Below are 24984 nucleotides of genomic sequence, written 5' to 3'. Positions count from 1 at the left end.
CAGTTTAACTTTCCAGCGGCTCCTCTCACGATCGCCGCCTTCTCCGACCTTTACCGGGCCCTTTGAAAGCAGCGCTAGGTGGAGAGCAGGGAGGCTGTTGTGAGGTAATAAGCGCGCACGCGCACGCTTGTGGCCACATCCCGACAGATCAGATCTCAAGGAACACGGCTTAAGAGTGCGCATGCGCGCTTAGCATTTTATTATTATAGAAGGTAACCATAAAATTTAAAAAAACACAAAGCCCCCAATACGCAAAGAAAATGTTAATTATCATTTATATTTGGGGGGTTTTCAAAGATGTCACCTCAGTAACTATAGAAAAATAGACAAATATAGTACAAAATATAGACAGCAGATATAAATTCTCAAAACTGACACATTTTGATCATTAAATTGAAAATAAAATCATTTTTCCTACCTTTGCTGTCTGGTGATTTCATGAGTCTCTGGTTGCGTTTCCTTCTGACTGTGCATCCTTTCTTTCATTTCTTTCTTTCTGCACTCAGGCCCAAGAATTGTCCCTTTAAATATTCCCTCCCTTCCCCCTTCCTTTGTCCTTAGTGCCCCCAGTGCCTCCTTCCTATGTCCTTAGTGTCCTCAGTGCCTCCTTCCTATGTCCTTAGTGTCCCCAGCGCCTCCTTCCTATATCCTTAGTGTCCCCAGCGCCTCCTTCCTATGTCCTTAGTGCCTCCAGTGTCTCCTTCCTATGTCCTTAGTGTCCCCAGTGCCTCCTTCCTATGCCCTTAGTGCCCCTTCCTATGTCCTTAGTGTCTCCAGTGCCTCCTTCCTATGCCCTTAGTGCCCCTTCCTATGTCCTTAGTGTCCCCAGTGCCTCCTTCCTATGTCCTTAGTGTCCCCAGTGCCTCCTTCCTATGTCCTTAGTGCCCCTTCCTAAGTCCTTAGTGCCCCTTCCTATGTCCTTAGTGCCCCCAGTGCCTCTTTCCTATGTCCTTAGTGTCCCCAGCATCTCCTTCCTATGCCCTTAGTGCCCCTTCCTATGTCCTTAGTGCTCCCAGATCCAGTGTCAGTTCTCCTTTGTATCTTTGTTCCAGGTCTCCCTCTCTCTCCCTCCTCTGTTATGATCTTGCCTCTTTCTCTGCTCTTCCTCAGGGTCTCTCCCCCCTCTGTCTGCACCTCCAATAGTCCTGCTTCTGCCTCCTTTCTTTTCCCTTTGGTCCAGGCCTTTAACTCTCTAGTCTTTCTTCTACTTACAAGCCCCCCCCCTTTCTCTGCCTCTTTTTCTCCTTCCTTTCTCCCTCCCTCCTTCCTATGTCCCCCTCACTGCCTTCCAGCCTTTGTCCCACCCCCTCCCAAAAAGCCTGCCTGCCTACGTCTCCCAAAGCCAGCCTGCCTGCCTCCCCCAAAGCCAGCCTGCCTACCCCCCCCCCAAAACCAGCCTGCCTGCCTCCCCCAAAGCCAGCCTGCGGGCCTACCTCCCCCAAAGCCAGCCTGCCTGCCTCCCCCCAAAGCCTGCCTGCCTGCCTACCTCCTTCCCTCCCTACCGTGGAAAAAAAAGCCTCCCTCCAGGCCTGATTTAAACATCCCCCCCCCCCGGTCCACCAGCGCTGCTCCTCTGCTTACCTCCGTGCTGCTAATCACACCCAGAAGTCTTCTTTCCGACGTCAATTCTGACGTCGGAGAGGATGTCCAGGCCAGTCAGGCAGCGATTGGCTGGCCCAGAACGTCCTCTCCAATGTCAGGGATTCCAGCATCAGAGGAGGTATGATAGACAGGGCAGGGAGGGGGGACAAAGTGCACAGCCTGGGAGGGAAGGGGGCTGGGTGCAGAGCCTGACAGAGGAGGAAGGGAAAGGGCAGGGTGCAGAACCTGTCAGGGGATGAAGGGAAAGGGCAGGGTGCAGAACCTGACAGAGGAGGGAGGGGGCGCTGGGTGCAGGTCCTGGCAAGGCAGGGCACTTGAATATTAAGCCGCCCGACTTGTATTCAAGTCAACCATTTTTCCTCCTTATGAGGGGAAAAATGGAGGCCTTGACTTATATTCGGATCAACTTATATTTGAGTACACTGTATATGGTATTTGTTATTACTTGTAAACATAGCTGTCAGCCAGCTACAGTCCATTGGACCACTATCTCCTGGATTCTATGTATACAGAGCCCAGATTTAGACATCCAAAGTCACGCATGCTTCCAGGGTTGGCCACTGTTGGAAACAGGATACTAGACTTAATGGACCTATGGTCTGTCCCAATATGGCAGCTCTTATGTTCTTATGTGAGCCAAGCATAGGACAATATCAAGCCATTGTGACATCACTGATGAGGTTGGCTCTTAGGCATTGGTTGAATGAGGCACTATGACATCGCAATCTGAGCTCCGGAATGTTGCTACTCTTTGGGTTTCTGCCAGGTACTTGTGACCTGGGTTGGCCAGTGTTGGAAACAGAATCCTGGGCTTGATGAGCCTTCAGTCTATCCCAGTATGGTTAGAGAATGGCACAGTGACAGAATTTGTTACCTTCTCTGACCCCACGGTTAACCTTGGGAAACATCCCATGTCCTTCTTTAGTGCCTCTCTCAAACTCAGTCCTTCTACACCAGCATTCTTCAATTCAAGGCTTGAGGGTCAGTGGCTGGGCCCATTCATTCTCTGATTCTTCCCTCTTTCCTTAAATAATTTCATGGGGATGGTTTCCCGTGGTTAACCGAGGGGACGGGGACAAATTCTGTCATCATGTCATTCTCTGGTCAGTCGCACATCTTATTTCCTCTGCTCCACGCCCCATAGTCTGCCATCTCTGTCTTCTTCCCTTCCAGCATCTTCTCTCCATTCTCTGTTCCCCATTTCCCTTCAGCGTCTTCTCCCCACTCTCTGTTTCCTATTTCCCTTCAGCGTCTGTTCCTCTCCATCCCCTTCAGCGTCTGTACCTTTCTACCGCCTTTCAGCACCTCTCACGTGGTCCGACCATCTCCCTCTCTCCCTCTTACCTTCGTGGCACGTTACAATGTAATTTGTGCAAGCCTTAGGAGCCTGTGAGAAAGGTACCCGTCCCCTTCCCACACACAATCTCGCTTCTGTGTTTCTATTTTCCCCATTTCTAATATCTCCCCTCTGTATCTGGCATTGCCCCCCCCCCCCCGTGTCCATATACCATCCCCATGTATGTTCCCTTTATGTCTCTGTCCCTATACCCCCATGCACATCATTTCCCCTCTGTTACCTTCCTATGTCCAGATTTCCCCTCTCTTCCACACCAATGTGTCTCTTCTCTCCAACCCCATCTAACTTCTTTCCCTCTTTCTCATCCCCCCCCCTCCGCTTCCAGCATCTGGTTCACCTACCTGTCCTCCCCTTTCTTTCCTGCCTGTGGGTTTAATATTTTTCTCCCTCTTCATCCCCTTGGCCCAGCATCTTTATTTCCCTGTCACTCCTTCCTTCCTAATCTGAGGGAACATGCGCGATCATGGATCGCACGGTCCAGAAGTCCCCTCCCGCCCGATCGCCACGTCCTGCCATCTTCCTCCCTCCACTTCACCTTAGGTGCCGAGTCCAACTTTAATTCTTCTTCTCCAAGCCGCACGCTTTCAATAAGCCCGCGCGTGACTGCTTGAGCTGTTGAATCTTCTCTGACCCAACTTCCTGTTTCCGGTTGCGTCAAAGGAGAAGATTCGATAATTCAAACAGCTCTGCATGTGCGGTTTATTGAAAGCGTGCGGCTGGGAGAAGAAGAATTAAAGTTGGCACCTAAGGTGAAGTGGAGGCAGGACGTGGGATGCGGCGATCGGGTGGGGATGCTGGACCACGCGATCCGTGCTGGCTTCACTGCGGAGACAAGACCATTCACCGCCCAACGTGGCGGTAAATGGCCTTGTCCCCGTCCCCGCAGTGACCACTAATTTTTCTCTCCCTGTTTCGGCGGGTTACCCGCAGCTAGTCGTGGGTAACAACCACCGTGTCATTCTCTATCTCTGACTCCTCGACTCCAACTCCGACTCCACAGCCCTGGTAGGACTGTGGAATCGGTAGATAAATCCTTCGACTACGACTCCTCAGTTTCTGGTACCCACGACTCCGACTCCAGGTACCCAAAATGTCTCCGACTCCACAGCCCTGGTTATGAGCGTCTGTGTACGTAAGGATACAACCACCCAGACAAGCATCATTCTTTGATGTGATTGGCCCTTGAAAACTAATGGCAAGTCATTTTAGTTTTATTTTTTATGCAGTGGTTATCTCAGCTCGAGCAAGAAAGCAATCAATGCGAACTTAGATTTTCAGCTCTGACAGAAATAAAATTGAAAAAAAGAGAGAATGACTGCAAATGGTGGATGATGAAATGCGTGTTTGGCTTGTCAACTATCAAGCCACGTTTTGAGTTAATTTGCCCTCAAAAACAAGCACATCCATCGCATTGATTAGCAATTCTATTCTATCTACTTTAGTTTCACAGAGCTTAAAGAACTTTAAATAAATAACTCTCAAGTATAATTTTTTGTTGGTTTTGCAATTTTATAATGGACCGCGAAAAACATTTGCTCCGTTTAGTGTGCCAGAGCTAAAAAAAAGTTTGAGAGACGCTGTTCCAGCATATCAGCTCATAGTCTACATTAATCTTTTGTCTATCTTTTCTGTCTTGTAAACCAGGATCTCAGGGGCCACAGGGTCCAAGGGGAGAACCTGGAAGCCGTGGTGCGTCAGGGGTTCCTGGAGTTAAGGGTCCCCCTGGGCCTCCTGGTGAGTGCACAGCGTGGATGTGGCTAAAAACATATCTGTTCTTGAATTATCTAGGCAGCTGACCCGTACAATTCTTTCTCCACACTAACTGATCCCAAGAGCTGTTAATCACTAGCTTTTACCTCTGTTAAGTTCAATCAATTTGTGCCATCTTTTAATCTTTGTAAACCGCATTGAACTTCACGGTCCTGCAGTATATAAACTGTTATTATTATTATTATAAAGGGAAGTAGGTAGAAAGTTCATGAAAGGAAAACGTGGATAGATAGAAGAGGAAGAGAGAATGAATATAAGACAAGAAGTGAGCACGAGGGATGGAGAGTCTGAGAGGAAAGAGCGAGCATGCAATGGAGCAGGGAAAGAGAGAATGAAGAGGAGTGAAGGGGCGATTCAGGGCACAGGTGAGGACACAAGACTTGTGGAGATGGAAGGGTGGGGGGAAATGAGCGTGCAAAATCAAAGGAGAGAGGGGAGATTCAGTGCCCAGGAGTGGGGGATTATTGTTTATCGCTTATTATATGGTTTATCGCTTATTATATTGAATAGACTGCCCTTATCAGGTGCTAAATCAAGGCGGTTTGCGTTAAAACAAAATATAGCATGAATTAGAAAAGGAATTCCAATAATTGACAAGAAAGAGGTGCGGCTAGGAGGTGGAGAATGAACATCTGACAGCAAGAAAGAGTGATGCCTTAGCTCTTTGCATCTGGCCTGCTAAATGATAAATGTACATGCGTCCTGTTCAGGACTGCCTTACATCTGTCTGCAGAGAGCTAAATGTTTCCATCTCTTTGTAGACAGCTGCTGTTAATTTCTGAAACTGGAACTTATGACGGACAGACTGTAGCTCACTTCCACATTCCCCCTTAACATTACAAAGCCCGGAGTAATGTGTGTATATGTGCCGCTAATATTCCAGAGGTCCTGGGGAGGGGGGCGTTGGAGTCCCTCTCCCCACCCACCCCCGGTGCTAGCCTAGGCCTTGAGTCAGAGTTGATGTCAGCTTGGGCCTTGAGCCCATGCAAATGGCCATCAGGCTTTTTATTTCCTCCCTCCCCTCCAATGTATTTCACCAAAGAAGAAAATCTACTACCGTGTTTCCCCCAAAATAAGCCCTCGTCGTCGACAGCAGTGCTTCCCGCCATGCCTCCACACCCCCTTCCCCCGCACAGGCGAATCCCCGCTGACACTTCCATCTCTCCCTTCCATTAGAATGCCGCCGACCGCGAGACCAATATACCTTGCAAACGACAGCGTCGGCAAAAATCTAATCAGGCTGCTTCGTGGCCTTCCCCTCCCGGGCGTTCCGTGTGCCGTGTTGCTGATGACATCTTGAGTGATGCGGCAGAGGAACACCCGGGAGAGAGCAGAGAATGCCGGGAGGGAGAGATGGAAGTGTCAGCGGGGGGGATCAGCTGCGCAAGGGGGGATAGAAAGATACTGCACGGGGGGGGATGCGAGGAAGGGAGAGATTGAAGCTGTGCAAGGGTTCTGCTGCACAAGGGATTTGATGGGAGGGAGGGAAGGCACAAGGGGATGGGTGAGAGGGGAGGAAAGATGCTGCACATGGAGGGGGAGGGGAGAAAGGCAAGAGGAAGAATTGGGGTAGAGGAGAGGAAGGGGGAGATGATAACTGAACATGAAAAAAAGAAGACCTACCCTGAAAATAAGACCTAGTGCGTTTATTGGGCCCCAAATTAATATAACATAGTGTCTTATTTTCGGGGAAACACGGAGAGCCCAGTTGGAGTGAAAACTCCATCCTAGCACTGTTCCAGTGGGCACATAAGTAAGTTAAACCATCTGTTCTGTACTTTAATGAGTAGCATATAAAGAGCATAATTCAAAGCTACATCGTAAAACATGGTTAGGAAAAATAGAAACAGCTGAGGATGGTCTTTCTTCCCAGTGGTGCAAGATGCAGTAAAATAGGAGGGATAGGAACCCGGGGATGGTCTCGTATATCCTGCACCTTGTGATTCAGTGAGACGGAAGGGATAGAAAACCCTGGGGGTATGGGCTTTATTCCCTGCACCGTGTTCCCTGGTGAAATGCGAAGGATAGGAACACCAGCGGCTGGTCTTTATTCCCTGCACTATGTGATTCAGTGAGCTAGAAAAAAAATGGGACTGTTGTTTTTGGTTGGAACTCAAAATTAATGGCAAAGGAATCCACAGACTGTGTCCTAAAAGACGTAGCTTGAAAATTGCATTCTTCCCCCCTCCCTCCCAACCTACAAAGGCATGGAAAAAAGACACATGCAAGGACCAGAATGACCTATTGTCCGTGGGCCTGCTGACTCTGGAATTCGTTTGCCGGAGAATGTGGTGAAAGCAGTTAGCTTAGCAGGATTTCTAAAAGGTATGGATAATTTCGTAAGAGAGTAGTCCATAGGCCATTGTTGAGATGGCTTGGGGAAATCCACTGCTTTATCCTCGGGTAAGTAGCATAAAATCTGTTTTAATAATAATAATAATAATTTATTTCTTATATACCGCCAAAACCGTAGAAGTTCGAGGCGGTTTACAATAAAGAAGGGCTGGACAATCAGCGAAAGGGTACAGTCAGAAAATACAATTGGTGAATGGGAACAATCCGCAAAATAGATACAATTAATAGATGTAAGTAACATAGTAACATAGTAGATGACGGCAGATAAAGACCCGAATGGTCCATCCAGTCTGCCCAACCTGATTCAATTTAAATTTTTTTTTTTTTCTTCTTAGCTATTTCTGGGTGAGAATCCAAAGCTCTACCCGGTTCTGTGCTTGGGTTCCACCTGCCGAAATCTCTGTTAAGACTTACTCCAGCCCATCTACACCCTCCCAGCCATTGAAGCCCTCCCCTGCCCATCCTCCACCAAACGGCCATACACAGACACAGACCGTGCAAGTCTGCCCAGTAACTGGCCTAGTTCAATCTTTAATATTATTTTCTGATTCTAAATCTTCTGTGTTCATCCCACGCTTCTTTGAACTCAGTAAGGGAGCTGGTACAATATAAGGGGTTAGGAGTAGGTGAGCGGGAGGGAGGAGAAGGAGATCTAGGGGGCAAGGGTAGGGTAGGGGTCTTGGGCTACAAATTGGTTAAATAGATTCGTTTTTAATAATTTTCTGCAGTTTAAGTAGGATGAGGAGCGCAAGAAAATATTGCACAGCCAGTCATTTAGATGACATACTACTTGGGATCTAGCTAGGGAGTTGGGACATGGGTTGGCCACTTTTGGAAACGGGATACTGGCCTTCATGGACCTTCGGCCTGTCCAAGAATGGCAATTCTTAAGTTCTTATGGAGCATAAAGCCCAGACTGCAGCTCCAATCAAAACTCTGAAATAATATTCTTAGTAATGTGTCTGGAGCTTCAGGGGGGGGTGGGTGGGGGAACCATAGCTACCTAAAAGTTAAAGACCTCTGCTGTTAGCCACTGAGTACTCAAATGCAGCTACTGAGCATCAGTTAATCCACATTAAAACATTGTTATGCCACCAAATTCTAAAATTACCCATTAAATTTTTCTTTGCTTATACCATTGGTTTTCGTCTCCTTCGCTGTGGTGTTGCTTGTTGGCAATTTATGGAGGACCATTTGTCTTCTGGTTTTGGTTACCTAATTCCACGATGCATATCACCACTGCTACTTCCTATCAATAAATCTCCTATGGCTACCAGGACTGAGTGATATTCCTTTTCTTCCCTCCCATGCATCTCCTCAATACATCAGGAGGCTGGCTGCCCTAGAAAGGCGTCTGCAGAGGGTCACGGCCCCGGCCGCACTGTTCCCTCTAAGCTGAGCAGGAGTCCTCCACCCACAGTCTCACCAATAGAGGGTGCTGTTTTACTGTCACATTTTTCAATTGTGAGGGACATGCAAGTTCTGCAGGACTCCAGGGAACATACTTGTCCTTAGCGACTGAAAATATTCCACCCCCTAGTGGTAGCAATGCAGCTGGAGGACACCTGCTCAGCTTAGAGGGAACACACGCCTGCCCTTACTCAGTGATTTCCTTAAGCCTCCAGTAGAATGATTTTATTACACTATCCCATATGGTTATATCTGCCAGTGAATCCGTGCCCTGGGCTCTCTTCTGGATCCGGCAAGCATGGAGCTTAGGCCACTAGGTGTGACCATGAAGGAACAGCTGAGACTCTCAGTCCCAATGGTTATGAATATTGTCTCCATAGCATCCCCAGTGCAAGCCATCCTCAGAGATGCTGAGTTACCCACTCCAGACTAGAGATGTTTAGCCAGTCCTGGTTTTGAACTTACATCTCAATGCAGTGCACTGCCCCAGAATCTTCATCCTGGAACCAGGTAACTTGGCATCTCTGTAACCTCTGAATTGAAAACCAGGGGCTATATATATAGAGAGATAGATATATATAAATTGGATGTATAACTACGAAACGCATGGACAGATTTTAACCAAACTTGGTATACATATCAATTACTATCTGGGACAAAAAATATTCAGAGGTTGGGAAGGGGGTGACATGTAAAGAAACATCAAAAAAGGCAGATATTGCTTTGACCAATTGTGTGAATCTTGGGGAATGATGTCACACTGTGCTGTGCTGTCATTGCTGTAACAATGCCTCCAAGGAAACATTATGTAATTGGCCAAGTGCAATCAAAGCTACATCTGGAGCTTCAGAGACAATCCAGCAGCATAAAAGAACAAGAGGGCATTCGGAAAAATTAGAAGGGGATAGATTCAAAACAAATGCTAGGAAGTTTTTCTTTACTCAGCGGGTGGTGGACACCTGGAATGCGCTTCCAGAGGATGTAATAGGGCAGAGTACGGTACTGGGGTTTAAGAAAGGATTGGACAATTTCCTGTTGGAAAAGGGGATAGAGGGGTATAGATAGAGGATTATTACGCAGGTTCTGGACCTGTTGGGCCGCCGCGTGAGCGGACTGCTGGGCACGATGGACCTCAGGTCTGACCTGGCAGAGGCATTGCTTATGTGCTTATGTGCTTATAAGGCCCAACTACAGGATATGAAAGAGAGAGCTACTACATCTAGATCTTCAGAGACAGTACAGCAGCATGAGGCCCAACTACAGGATATGAAAGATAAGTGTCTTAAGCCATACTTTTCGGGCTCGCTGAGACACTCCCAATGCCGTTTAAGTCCAAGTTCAGCCCCATAGAGAGGGCTTGCTGTTGAGATTGGGATATCCGGGCAACACCAGGTGATCAGCTAGTATTCTAGAAATGGTGCCATGTAAGGTAGTGGTAGGTGTCCTACTGCTGCCTAAATTAATGGCTTTAATCGGCACGGTAATTAAAAACTCATTAAAAAATAGGTGCTGGGAGGCCTCTGTTTATTAAAATCTTTACATTCTGCATATATAGCCAAAAAAGGATCAAAGCGGTTTACAACATAATTCAATCAAAATTATGATAAGAAATCTATTTAAATAGAAAAGAAATTTCTAATACATAATATTACATAACAATCTAAATTTATAAAATTAAATGAAAATTAAAAATATATAAATGCAGATTGAATTCCCGAATTCACATCCCGTCAGTTCTATAACTATAAAACTCAATAAAACTTTTTGAACAAGAAAAGGTCAATTGAAAATAATGTGCCTTTAGATATCTTTTAAAATTTTGGAAAGATTCTTCCTTTCTCAATTGGAACTAAAGAAAAAAAAATGCACAATTTCTGGTTGAGGCAAGACGATCCTTTAGAATATGGGCTACAGCGACTCTCATAACGTTCAATGTAGGTGCTGTAATCGCGTCTACAGCAGGATGCCTAATGGTGCTTTACGCCTAAGTGGGCGTTGATAGGGAGCGATTCACTAAAGAACTCAGGCGTCTGCATTGTAGGCTAGTAAAATCCTGACTTACATTGCAAAAGTCTACGTTTTCTGGCAGGCACCATTAGCCGCAATTATTTTAATGGCTCCTAGGCGCGATTGACACACGGCTGCCGATTTAAGCGCCGTTTACAGAATCTGGCCCCAGGTTCCATTGCTGTGATGCCTAGCATTTACCAGAGAACCACCCAGACTGTGGCAAAGCGAGGGTGAGAGGTGCCCAGGGTGCTGGTGTCCCTTCCCCTTGCTTGGCTCCACCCCCTGCTCTTTCCCCGAGCCCCCTGCTGCACGCGCGTCCCCCCCCCTTCCACGTGCCTCTAGTTGTTCCCTGCCGCAAGCAACAAGAATTTCAACGTGCTCCTTGCGACCCTTTCGTCTCTCCCGCTGATGTCACTTCCTGTGCGCGGCAGACGACGGGGTCGCAAGGAGCACGTTAGAGTTGTTGCTTGTGGCGGTGAACAACTAAAGATACTGGGGAAGGGAAGGAGGCACATGTGGCGAGGGGAGGAGTGGGAAGAGGCTGGGCAGAGAGCCCCCACCCCCGCTTAGTACACCACTGCACCCAGACTAGGCAATGCTAATTCTTTTTCCCGCCTACTTTCTTTGTGTAGGTCCGCCAGGAAAACCTGGGCGAGATGGTGCTGCCGGTGCTGCTGGAGAGAGAGGTTTCCCTGGTCCACAGGGGCCTCCGGGACCTCCTGGCCCTCTTGCCCCACTCGGCCCAACAATTCCTCGAATATACGAGCACGGTAAGCAGATCTGCCACTTTCTTCAAGGAGGTGTGTGATAGCGTGTGCAGGGCAGCTTCAGGTCAGGTGGTAGTGCAGGTTCGTCGGAGTATGTGGTAACGTCTTGTGCAGTCTGCGCTTAGGAGACACTTAACATTCAATTTTCAATGTATTTTTCTCTTCCATCAAGTTACAGAACAGAATCGGGGTTGGCTTATCATTTCTATACGGCTACCAGGCTTACACGGTTCATAGACAACGGCGCGAAAGACAAAGGCTCGCCTGGACAATTGAGCGCAGCCGGAGGCGCGCACCGCTCTAAATTACAGTTTTTAGGGCTCTGACGGGGGTGTGTGGGGGGGGAACCTCCCCACTTTACTTAATAGACATCGCGCCGGCGTTATGGGGGGTTTGGGGGTTGTAACCCTCCACATTTTACTGTAAACTTAACTTTTTCCGTAAAAACAGGGAAAAAGTTATGTTTTCAGTAAAATGTGGGGGGTTACAACCCCCCACACCTCCCACAACGCGGCGCGATGTCTATTAAGTAAAGTGGGGGGGGTTCCCCCCCATGCCCCCCCGTCGGAGCCCTAAAAACAGTAATTTAAAGCGGCGCGCGCATCCGCGCTGCGCTCAATTGTCTGGGCGCGCCTTTGTCCCGGCGCGCTTTTGACCTGACACCGGCTTACACAGTGCTGAAGATCAAAACACAGAAGAGAGAGTCCCTGCTCCAAAGAGCTTACAATCTAGTCAGACAAACTCAACTGTTAGACAGCATTAGGCAGCCGCCTTGGGAAAGTGAGGGGGAGGAAGCAGATGCCAAACAGTAGCTGCAGTCAAAAGTTAATTGATACAGGCTGATGACCACACAAAGAAATTACAGGGGAGACTAGGGTTACCAGACGCCCGGATTTCTTCGGACATGTCCTCCTTTTGAGGACATGGCTGGGGGTCTGAACACACGGATGCAACGCGGTGATGTCACACGCAGACATGACATCGCGCCGCATGCACGGATGCCATCCCGACACACAAACAGATTACGGGGGAGTCGGGCTGGGGGTGAGACAGGGCGTGACATGGGCAGAACTGGGCAAGCCTGTACTTTAGTAAAATCCGGATCCCTAGATGATGCCCCTAGGCCCACACAGTTCCACCCAGCCCTGCCCCCGCTGCCTGCTCTTGTCGGGCAGGAGTGCATCCGGGCATGGGCGGATGCCCTCCTGCCCGATGTGATTTTGAGGAAGCTTTTTAAAACCCGGACAAAGTGCCGGGTTTTGAAAAGCCGTCCGGTCCCCCAGACGTGTCCTCGAAAAGAAGGACATGTCCTGGGAAATCCACACATCTGGTAACCTTACATGGACCCAGATTATTTTGGGAAGGGCAAAGCTGTTAGGGCTGACCGACTCAGCAGGTGATTCAAGGTGAGCCCCCAGCCTGTCCTGCTTCATCCCACCCATCGCTTCGCCCTGCTACCTAGCACTCCGCCCTTGGCTCATCCGATTGGCAGCCAGAGGCATAAGGAGTTGCCTCCCTGTGTCAGGGCAGTGAGAAAGGCCTTCCTAAAAGGTCATTTCCTGCTGCTGCAGGATTGGCAGCAGCAGGAAGTGACCTGTTATGAAAGGCTTTCCTGCCATCGTGGCACGGAGAGGCAAGTCAGCGGGAGACCTGCTAAAGCCTTGGCAGGCAGTGACGTACCTAGGGTATGTGACACCCGGGGCCCATTGTTTTTTGACACCCCCGCCGTCATTTTTTGACACCCCCATGTAAAAAACATTTTTAGTAATGTTCCCCAAGGTGCAAGCCATGGGAGGGGTGTTCTCGGAGTCATGGTCCGGGAACTTCCCTTCTCACGGCCCGGTGCCAAGGCTCTGGATATTCCCCGTGGCCCAGCATGTTCCCAGCCTTCTATCCCTTTACCTTCCGTGAAGCTGAAAAAACTGCCGGCCTCGGCAGTGATTCAGCTACGTCGCCCGTGGCTCCCCTTCCTGCTTTCCGTGTCTGCCTCTGCCGCAACCCACCCGGGCAGAAACAGGAAGTTGCATCATTGGCAGACGCAGAAAGCAGGAAGGGGAGCCGTGGGTGACGTAGCTGAATCACTGCCGAGGCTGGCAGTTTTTTCAGCTTCACGGAAGGAAAAGGGCCATCGGACCGGACAGGCGAGAAGGCTGGGAACATGCTGGGCCACAGGGACTACCCAGAGCCTTGGGAGGGCCGTGAGAAGGGAAGTTCCTGGACCATGACTCCAAGCCCGGGAACACTCCCATCATGGCTTGCACCCGGGACGGACTGCCCCCCCTTCTTGGTACGCCACTGTTGGCAGGTCTGGATGAGTGTTGGGGTGATTGTGATTTGGGGGGCAGGAACCTAAAGGGCCTGTAAGTTAATGGGGGGGTGGGGGGTGGGATGCAAGACTGAAGGTTTGTTTGTGTGTCTAATAGCCTTGCACCAGCCCAGCACAGAATGGACATCTTTATCTCTTTTGCCTTTTGGTTCTCTGGAAAGTGTTTCTTTGGTCTTTTTCTCTACAACTGAAGGAACAGCCAAGATGAGGTAGAGGGATCTTAAGCAAACTAGAGAGGGAATAAGTGATCTTTTTTTCTGAGTTTTATTGAACAGAAGAAAATGTCATATTTCCAGAGTCTCTTGGGATCTGGGCTTTTCTTTCCTGTGTGTGTGTGTGTGTGGGGGGGGGGGGGGGGGTCTTTTGGGTCTCTGCGCCAGTCCTTTGCTGCTAGTGGAGAGACAGGCAGCTCTAATAAATACCAGTTGAGACAGGGAAGCCCTGGGAGTGATGCCAAGATTGGAGCAGGGCCTCTGGCTTTGAACAACCTCCGTCTCCCCATCCAGCTTCAGAATGGATTAGGTTTCACTTTCTGGCCCCCTTACATTTCAGTTGCCGTCCAAACAGCAGTCTGGGGAGATCCTGGGCTGAACCAGGGCAGAGAATCCTCTTCCTTAATCTCCCACAAGGCTTTCTTCAAATCCATTTGGTCACTGCGCATACTGACTCTGCCACCTACCTTGCAGGCTTCTCCAGCTACACACTCACAGCTCCCTCCTCCCCCACATCCAACTTGCACACTTCCTCTCTTACGCAGCTACCTTGTACAGCACCTCCATTATTTCACATAGATCTCGCACACCTCCTCAGTTAAAGCCAAACAACAAAATACAATGAGCCTCTAAGAAGTGGGTTTGTAGCCAGACATTAATGAGGGACCCGGCAGGGCCCATGTTTCGGTGGATTACTTGTATCAGGGGTTATCAGTCTCGGTAACATGGTCAGGGTGGTGTCCTTTGTTCTTTCTGTGTGGACAAACTATACTACCTCACAAAAACACCAAAGGAAAATGCTGCAGAGACGATGTGCTTGATGCCAAGTCTTTATTTCTGTTATTGACCGTTGTTTTTGCGATGTGGTCCACCTTGATGATAAGGGTTTCGATGAACATATCTCCCTCCGGGGGCCAGTCACTGATATGCATTTCATAAGAACATAAGAAATGCCGCTACTGGGTCAGACCAGTGGTCCATCGTGCCCAGCAGTCCACTCCCGCAGCGACCCTTAGGTCAAAGACCAGTGCCCTAACTGAGACTAGCCTTACCTGCGTACGTTCTGGTTCAGCAGGAACTTATCTAACTTTGTCTTGAATCCCCGGAGGGTGTTTTCGCCTATAACAGTCCCAGGAAGAGTGTTCCAGTTTTCCACCACTCTCTGGGTGAAGAAGAACTTCCTTACGTTTGTACGGAATCTATCCCCTTCTAACTTTAGAGAGTGCCCTCTTGTTCTCTGTACCTTGGAGAGGGTGAACAACCTGTCCTTATCTACTAAGTCTATTCCGTTCATTATCTTGAATGTTTCGATCATGTCCCCTCTCAATCTCCTCTTTTCAAGGGAGAAGAGGCCCAGTTTCTCTAATCTCTCACTGTACAGCAACTCCTCCAGCCCCTTAACCATTTTAGTCGCTCTTCTCTGGACCCTTTCGAGTAGTACCGTGTCTTTCTTCATGTACAGCGACCAGTGCTGGACGCAGTATTCCAGGTGAGGACGTACCATGTCCCGGTACAGCGACATGATAACCTTTTGGATGTCATTGTGGCCCATTTTGGAACCAACCTGGACCCCTGAGGAAGATGTGTTCATCGAAACATGGACCGTGTCAGCTCCATGTTCCCGTATCATCAAGGTGGACCACGTTGCAAAAACAACGCTCAGTAACATAAATAAAGACTTGGCATCAAGTATATCGTCTCTGCAGTATTTTCCTTTGGTTTTCTGTTGCTTGATATCTACTGCAGTTCAATTGGAGTTCTCTCTCTAAACCACCACACAAAAACATGAGAGTAATGTAGCCTGCCCAGGCTCGAGCCTAAAACAAAGCATCTTTCTGTTACAGCTGGGCTCTAGCCTGCCCTTATTCCCCAAGCTTGGTCAAGCTGCGTCATGATAAACGCAGCGTCTGCGGCTTGAAGCATCTGGAGTGCGCGGATGTTGATGGCGATGTCCGTGCATGCGCAAAGGCCCCTACAGACAAGACCTGAGTCACCAGTGTGTGTGGATGTGGGGGGAGGGGGGTGCGCCAGAAGGGAAGACACGCAGAGAGAATGAGATGCACTGGCGCTGGCTGATTGCCTACAGGATGTGACTCTTAGCATGAGAGGTACATCCTGTAGGCAACTCAGCCAGCATTGGTGTCTCTCCTCTTCCCCGGCGTCCCATGGCACACCTGAAATCTCGGGAGGCACCAGTGTGCCACGGCACATGGTTTGCGATACACTGCCCTACGTTCCGGGGTTCACCTGCTCCCCTGCATCTGGGGGTTTGTTTTTCTGACTCTCTGATGTGCTCTTACGAGGGTGGTTTGAAAGTCTGGTAAATTTCCCTGAGGTGGCATCATAGTCCTTTAAGTCTTCAATGCCATTGCTGAGTATTTTGCAGAGTTTGACAAAACCTATTTTTCCTACAATACGAAAATGTAATGTAATTTATTTCTTATATACCGCTACATCCGTTAAGTTCTAAGCGGTTTACAGAAAATATACATTAAAATTAAAAATATGAAAATAATAAAGGTACTTAAAAAAATTCCCTTTCTGTCCCGAAGGCTCACAATCTAACTAAAGTACCTGGAGATTAATAAATTAATTAAAATAAAGATAGAAGAGGGAATAGAAATAGAAAAGAAAACACTGGAAACTTGCTGGACTTTTAACTAGCTTTTTTTAAAATCAAATTTTTCAAACCACACTTGTACTTTCTTTTCTTAATTTATATTTTGTATATCCTACAATTCTATGTTACAAATTATTCAGGTACTCGAGCATTTTTCCCTGGGGCAATGGGGATTAAGTGACTTGCCCAGGGTCACATGGAGCAGTGTGGGATTTGAATCCACAACTTCAGGACGCCGAGCCTTTAGTTCTAACCACTGCACCGCACACTCCCACTTCTCACTCCTCCTCTCTGCACAGATGCTGTCACCCCTCAGTAGCCTCTGCGCTCACACGCTTATCCCCACAGCTGGAAGCAGCAAAATTTAGTCACCAAAATTTCTCAGAAAACGGTCAAGGTGTCTATACGGGAAGAAGAGAAATAAATTCGGAACGGTGACTGAAACTGGAGGGAGGAGAGAGAAACTGCAGAAACAGAGGCCGGTTTTGTACACCCTCTGCTGGTCTCCGTTTTCACAGAATTCCTTACTTTTTCCAACAACACAGGGTTCAGCAAATTCCACAGCAGCTGTAGCAGACTTCCTGGAAATCCCTGGTCCTGGGGAAGGCCTGTGAGCTCAGTGCGAGCAGGTAGCAGAAACCACAGCTGTTTCCTACTGCCTCACTCGCAGGCAGGACTAGGCCGCTGCGTTCCCCCAGAATTTAATAATAATAATAACTTTATTTTTCTATACCACCACAATCTTGCGACTTCTAGGCGGTTTACATCAACTTTAAGAATGCAAAAATATAAAAAAGTACAGTACGCTAATACATTTCCGAGAGGACCTGTTAGGAAAAGGTCGCGAATTACAAAAATACTGCATGCCCAGACAGTAACGCCAGGGCTGTGGTTCGGCCTCTTCCCTCTCCTCAGGAATTAACTTTATATCTGCCACAGTCCCCAAATACAGGGTGAGTGCACTCTCTGTAGTCACCAAGGCCTACTAATCCCAATTCTCTGGTACCCGTCCGGAATTATGTCGTTAAGATAAATATTAAGCATGACGATTTCAACACCTAATTGGCTGAAGCTGGAAGTGCCTAGAAAAGTGAGGTCCTGTGTCCAGACCCTCACTCGGAAGTCCTACTAACCATGGCGTAGCGAGGGTAAGAGGTGCCCGAGGCGCTGGAGTACTGGTCTTTGTCCATGTGAGCAGACTGCCGGGCACAATGGCCCACTGGTCTGACCTAGCAGCGGCAATTCTTATGTTCTCATCTCCACTTAATCCCTGCTCCTTCTGTGCCCTCCCCTCCGCCCACCACACTCACGCCCTTCCTTCCCACCCCGGTGCTCTAAATCTTCGCCTGTGTGAGCAGCTTCTCCAGCCTGATGCCCACGCTGGCATTCCCTCTGCCGTCACTTCCGAGCCCCGTGACTTGGACGTAATTTAGAGGGAGCCAGGCAGGCTAGAATAGTTGCTTGCACCGGCAAAGATTTTTAAAGAGGTACGTGGGAGGCGGCAAAGGGAGATCATGAGTGGAACCGGTGCCTAGGGCGGCCTGCCCCCACCCCCATTCACCCCCACCCCTTACTGCACCACTGCTCGCTAATATCAACGGTTAGGTTCTTCTTCCTTTTGTCTCCTTCATTCCATCAACTGATTCTTTTCCTTCTCATTTGAAAGTGTTTGCATTATAGCAACTGGGGCGTGATCCACATTACTGATTGTCACTGCTGGACGGATGCACTGTATTAACACGTATGGGACATTATTGCTTCTTGCTGCTGGACAAATGCACTCAGAGAATGCGTTGCCAGAGGTTGTGGTAAAAGCGGATAGCGTAGCTGGTTTTAAGAAAGGTGTGGACAAGTTCCTGGAGGAAAAGTCCATAGTCTGTTATTAAGACATAGGGGATGCTGGCACTGTCATCTAGACATAGGAACACTGGATCATCTGTTGTTCTATTGTCCTTTGATACTCAGCTTCTGGACAGATTAACCTCATACTGGAATCAACAATCCCTTTGACGTATGAGGCAATTATATGTGGAACATTGCTGCATATCAAACCTCCCTTTTCTTGATTATGACAGGGATAGATATGAAAATGATAACCCGCAATTGGAAAAATTGCGATCCAATTTGGTGGGCCAGTTTATGTTTAGGTTACAAATACGAAAAGATGAATGCGGATATGTTATGGCATAGCAAATTATTTAATTTGGTTTGGGGTCCTTTGACATCCTTTGTCACTCCATTACGTGATTCCATTAGTGATTTCTATTCCGCCTTTACCTTGCGGTTCAAGGCAGATTACATAAGAATGGCTATGATCTTAAGAAGTACATATTGATAAGATATGAAGAAGTACTTAGGAATAGATTGAACATTGGTAATGTAGGCGGGATTGAGAACATTATTGGTTGTGTTATATTGGTTTTATGTATTTTTTTGAAGAGTAGGGTTTTCGTTTCTCTTTTGAAGGTTTGTAGTCTGTGGTTGAAGTCAACAGATTGGTGAGTTGTCTGTCCAGTTTCGCTGCTCTGGTGGCCAGTAGGTTATCATACATTTTTTTCGTTTGACATTTTTGGTTGGTGGGTATGTGAATATTGAGTGGGTTCTCCTGTGTCTGGTTGAAGTGGATTGAGTAAGTCGATTGTTCCAGTAGGTAGGGCTGTCTCGGTTTATAGCTTTGAATAGTAGGCAGTGGAATTTGAAGTGTACTCTGGCTTATATTGGGAGCCAGTGTGAGTCGTGGTGTACCTCTGTGATGTGGTCATATTTTTTCAATGAATAGATAAGTCTTAGGGCTGTGTTTTGTATTGTTTGAAGTTGTTTTATCGTGGTTGCTGGGCAGGGGAGATATAGTATGTTGCAGTAGTCTATTAGGCCTAGTGATTGAACTACGAGTTGGACTTGTTTTCTGTCGAAGAATTTTCGAACTTGTCTTAGGTTTCTCATAGTGGTGAATGATGTTTTTAATATTTTGTTGATTTGTGGTTGCATGGTACAGCCTTTATCTATCAGTACTCGAGGAGTTTTAGCGTGGGTTGAATGGGGTATGAGATTGAGTTGATTACTAGGTTAATCAAGGTTGAGGTTTTGCAGTTTTCAAGGAGGATGAAGTTTGTTTTGTCCCGGGTTAAGTTTTAGTTTGTGTTCTTTCATCCATGTTGCTACTGTTTCAAGTGTTCCGTGTATTGTGCCTATCATGGAGGGCTCAAGTTGGTCGAAGGGGATGAGTATGGTGATATCATCTGCGTAGCTGTAGGAGGTAATACCTAGTTTGTCTAGGTAGGAGCTTAGGGAGGCAATGTATAGTTGAAGAGTATGGGAGATAGGGGAGATCCTTGTGGCACTCCACATGGGTTGGACCATGGTTCTGATTTTTCTTTGTTTGTTTTGACTCTATAAGTTCTGGATTGTAGGAATCCTGTAAACTATGTTAGAACTTTTCCTGTAATTCCTATTGAGTCTAGAGTTTGTAAGAGGATGTCGTGGTCTACTAGATCAAAGGCTGCGGAGAGGTCTAGTTGAATGATCATAGTTGTTTTGGTTTAAATTTTTTGTTTATTATTATACATATCCAGGACAGGGTGGGTAGGTGGGGGGGGGGATATCTTTCTGGTTCATGTCTTGATTAAATTGGTGGATGGGAGAGGAGGGATATTTATCTTCTGCACTGTTATTAGTGGAATTTAAGTTCTTATTTTGTTATTAATATCTGTATAATTCATGGCACTTTGTATTAGCTTTGAAAATTAATAAAGTTAAAAAAAAAAGACATGGGGAAGCCTCTGCTTGGCCTGGATCAGTAGCATGGAATATTGCTACTTCTTGGGTTTTGTCCAGATACTAGGGACCTGGATTGGCCACCGTGAGAACTGGCTAATGGGCTTGATGGACCAGTGGGCTGACCCAGTAAGGCTGTTCTTATGTTCAGAAGTGACTTGTGTTTCTGGGGGACATAAAGTATGTAGAACAGCTGCATGATAACATGCTTTTGGTCTTTGTGGCGATTTCAGGTGACCCGCTCCTTTCCAACACATTCACTGAATTGGGGGGCACTGGATTACTGGGCCCACCTGGACCACCGGGCCCACCTGGACCAATAGGTAAGTTGCCTGCCGTTTCTCAAACTCCTTAAGGGTCAGTATTGAGCAGCTCGGCCACCGTATAGCTTAAAATATATAACTTAAAACATTTAAATGTAAACATTCTTTTGGTGGGGCAAAATGTATTTATGTTTCAAGATATTGCTGCTCATTAAGCAGCTTTACTTAGACGCATAACATGTCTAGTGGCAAAATTTTCCTGCTGAATGTATAAATGTCCTTCCAAAATCACTTCCCTGTTTTAGACAAATAACTTTGCATAGCCAGAGATTTGTTCTTCCAGAGTTCTGCATATAACTGCCACTAATTAAAGCGAAACCCCTTATGCCAGTGGTCTTCACTAATTTTTTAAGTTAAGGCTTTTACAAGTTCATTAAAGCTGAACGAGAGCCAACAAATTTCTTCCTACTTGGAGCCATGACACCAGCCAACGTTTCTGGACTTCCCTCCCCACCAGAACACCTGGCCTCAGACACACAAATAAGGGTGTAAATGTGTCTGTATTGAAAACCATCTAAAAAAAACCCCACTAACTCTGTATTGTAACACCATTACAGACGCTCATGTAAACTGCTCTGAATTGGCTTCCTAGTCATTAGTAGCGGTAGAGAAGCTTTAAATAAACACATGCAAAAAACAGGGGGGAAAAAAAAAACCCTTTTCAAAATACAAACTGAGAGGACCCCTCATGAGGTAAAATAAAATTTAAAAAATATTAGTAACTTCATTTATGGTATTGAATAATGAACATTTTGAACTGAAATAATTGTATATAAACCCTAAATTATATATTTAATTGGTATGCATTTTCATTGGAGATGTCCTGAAATCCTGACCCCCCCCCCCTGTGGCACTTAAAGTCCGAGACCAGTGAATACTGACCTGCTTTTCAGAATTGTACTGACTGAGTAAACCTTTTCTTCCTTATCTTTCAGGCCCTAAGGGTCCAATTGGGTTCCCAGGCTCCCCTGGACCAACTGTGAGTTGAATGAAATTTTCCTGTCAAATGGTTTACCCCGTTTTCTCTGCTGTTTATTATCATTTAATTCTGATTTCCTTGCTGGATCCACCTCTTCCTCAGCTATGGTATTGGATGTAGTCGCATTAAAGGCCAGAATCGCTGCAGCTGCCTAGTTCAAGAAGGGAGATTATACACCAGTCCTGGATCTCTGATAACCAATCGTATTATGATATCCGTGGTCTGACGGTAGGAGCAGGGACTCCACACGCCACGATGCACAGGGTTGTCAATTAAAAACGTAGGACTAGGGTTACCGGATTTTTGAAGCAAAAAAAAGAGGAGGCGTGGCCACTCCATGTTCCACCCAGGGCCACACCCCACTCTGCTCCCACCTAACCCCAACCCCACCTAAACCTCATTGGGACCACGTCTGGAGAGTCACTGCACATCCGCGTAAGCACAGATATCCTACAGACGTGGTGCCAAGCTCAACACTTTTCAAAACCCAAAGTGCCGGGTTTTGAAAAGCCGTCCGGACGCTGGACACATCTGAGTAAATCCGGACTAGGATAGTCTCCCTCTTTGAGCTGGGTCACCTGACAGCTGTCCTGACTGGTGCACATTTTATGAAACCACGGATCTAGGGTTGCCAGATTTTACGACTGTACAATCCGGACACCCTAGAACCGCCCCCAGGCCGTCCCATCTCCGCCCCAGTCCCGCCCCCTCGCTGCCTGCTTTGGTTGGGCATACGCGGATTGCCTCCTGCCCAATGCGATTGAGAGGAGGCTTTTCAAAACCCAGACAAAGTGTCGGGTTTTGAAAAGCCGTCCGGACCCAAGGACATGTCCGGGGAAGTCCGGATCAGAGAATGACACGGTGACAAAATTCATCACCGTTCCCGTCCCCGCGGATAGCCACGGGAAACCATCTTCATGTCATTCTTTAAGGAGAGAGGGAAGAATAAGAGTATGAATGGCCACAACCACTGACCCGCAAGCTTTGCTTTGAAGAAGGACTGAGGTTGAAACAGACACTACAGAATGACAGTCTCTGGTATCCAGAGCAGATATTGTGATGTCATAATGCCTCATTCCACCAGTGCCTAAGAGCCAATCACATCAGTGATGTCACAATGGCTTCATTATCCTTGGCTCACATAAGAATCAGAGTATGAATGGCCACAATCACTGACCCGCAAGCTTTGCTTTGAAGAATGCTGGTGTAGAAGGACCGAGGTTGAAATAGACACTAGAAAATGACATGGGATTATTTCCCGCGGTTATCCGCGGGGACGGGAACGGTGATGAATTTTGTCACCGTGTCATTCTCTAGTCCGGATGTCTGGTAACATGGATCACCAGAATGCTTCCTTCCATCTTTTCTCCCAGACTTGCTTTTGCTTCTGCTGTTCACTTCCAGCTGAAATGGAGCCAAAAGATCCAGGCGGTTTGGCACAGGTTTTCTCTGCTGATTTGTTAGTCATGTTACTTCCTGCTCAAGGAATGTTACAAACCTTTTCTTAGGAGGAAAAACTCATGCAAAGAAGATCCCACTGGGAGCCTACAATGTGCTTGTTCTGGGACAATCTTTGCAATGATTTATCTGAATATGTTGTGCGTACTAGTTGTGGGGGGGGGGGGAGAGTTGGTGCCGTGAAGATACAATAGGGAGAAATCCCTGGAAGACGCCTGGTGCCAGATCCCAAGTGGAGGAGGAATTTGCCAAAAAATATCTCTGAATTTGGTTGGGTTGGAAAGGTGACGTTCTTCCCCCCCTGTGCTCACTCCCTATGTCTAGGGCAGGGATCTCAAAGTCCCTCCTTGAGGGCCGCAATCCAGTCGGGTTTTCAGGATTTCCCCAATGAATATGCATTGAAAGCAGAGCATGCACATAGATCTCATGCATATTCATTGGGGAAATCCTGAAAACCCGACTGGAATACGGCTCTCGAGGACCGGGGTTCCCTATCCCTGGCCTAGGGTTACCAGACGTCCGGATTTCCCTGGACATGTTGTCAACCTTTTGAGGAAATGTCCAGGGGTCCGGACGGCTTTTCAAAGCCCAGCACTTTGTCCGGGCTTTGAAAAGCCTCCTCAAATCGCGTCGGGCAGGGAGGAAATCCGCGCATGCAAGCGTGATGTCATCACATGGCATCCACGCATATGCGGAGCACCTCCCTGCCCGACAAGAGCAGGAAGCGGGGGGGGCGGGGATGGGGCGGGATCAGGGTGGAGATGGGCGGGACTGGGGGGCGGGTCTAGGGGGGGGTTGGATTTTTCGATTGGAAAATCTGGCAACCCTACCTATGTCTGTTAGAGTTGGCCTTTCTTTCTCAGTCTTTCAGCTTCTCTTTCTTGCTCTTTCCTTATTCTCTATTTCTCTCTTAAAAGTCCCCGTTAAAATCCCATGGTGCCGTTAAATTTTCCGATGTCTAAACGATGAGCGATGCTCAAAAAACTGTGCATGCCAATGAGGCTGACGGAAATTCCATTAGACCAGTCGTTGGAGAAAGCGACTGACACATGCGCAGAATAGTTCACGGAAAGAGGCATATATGCGACAGGAAAAGCTATGTTGTAGGCACGCATAAGCGACAATCGTAGGCGTATCTTATTGTAGCGAATCATAGGCGCATGCCAAATGTGTCGATAGCTGTAAGGCGCTTGTGTGGTAGTCGTGAAAGCAGTTTTAAAGTCTGGCACATCACCTGCGTTTTCGTTTTTCAGTCATTTTTTTTTTAGTTGTGGGTTTTCACCCATTTTCTTTTCATTTTCTTTTTTCTATAAGCGTGATTGTATTAGTGCAGGGGTGCCCAAATGGTCGATCGCGATCGACCAGTAGATCGCAAAGGCAACGCGAGTCGATCGCGTTGCCTTTGCGATCTTTTTCTCCCTGCTGCTTCCCCGAGCCAGGCCTGGCGCGTACAAGCGCCGGACTCACAAGACTTCACCAATCGCTGCCTGGCTGGCCCGGAACTTCCTTCCCTACGTTGGAATTGACATCGAAGGTGAAGTCTTGTGGGCCCGGCGCTTGTACGCACCACGCCTGGCTCGGGGAAGCAGCAGGGAGAAATCGCGTTGGTGGCTTGGGGGTAGGGAAAGAATCAGGGAAGTGGAGAAATCGGCACGATGGCTTGGGGGGGCTAGGGGAGAGAGAAAGAAAGAAATATTAGTTTTTACAGAAGAAGAAAGTGCAACCAGAGACTCATGAAATCACCAGACAAAAAGGTAGGAGAAATGATTTTATTTTCAATTTAGTGATCAAAATGTGTCCGTTTTGAGAATTTTTGTCTGCTGTCTATATTTGCATTATGGCCCCCCTTTTACTAAACCGTGACAGTGGTTTTTAGCGCAGGGAGCCTATAAGCGTCGGGAGCAGCGCGGGGCATTCAGCGCAGTTCCCTGCGCTAAAAACTGCTATTGCGGTTTAGTAAAAGGGGAGGGGGTATATTTGTCTAATTTTGTATAGTTGTTACTGAGGTGACATTGCGTATT

At 47.5% G+C, this 24984-nt stretch overlaps 1 protein-coding gene across 5 annotated transcripts in view; it reads left to right on the top strand.

The window, feature by feature from the left end:
* EMID1 (EMI domain containing 1) overlaps window positions 1-24984 on the top strand; it is a 211909-nt gene that overhangs the window by 152598 nt on the left and 34327 nt on the right. For all 5 annotated transcript variants that reach the window (XM_033957153.1, XM_033957152.1, XM_033957156.1 and 2 more), the window contains 4 exons: window positions 4604-4693; window positions 11137-11274; window positions 20437-20526; window positions 21462-21505. In XM_033957153.1, coding sequence (XP_033813044.1) covers window positions 4604-4693; window positions 11137-11274; window positions 20437-20526; window positions 21462-21505 — 362 coding nt within the window. The remainder of the gene's footprint in view (window positions 1-4603; window positions 4694-11136; window positions 11275-20436; window positions 20527-21461; window positions 21506-24984) is intronic.

This window comes from Geotrypetes seraphini, chromosome 8 (genome assembly GCF_902459505.1).
Source record: "Geotrypetes seraphini chromosome 8, aGeoSer1.1, whole genome shotgun sequence".
NCBI classification, from domain to species: domain Eukaryota; kingdom Metazoa; phylum Chordata; class Amphibia; order Gymnophiona; family Dermophiidae; genus Geotrypetes; species Geotrypetes seraphini.
This window is presented reverse-complemented; position numbering and strand designations above follow the sequence as displayed.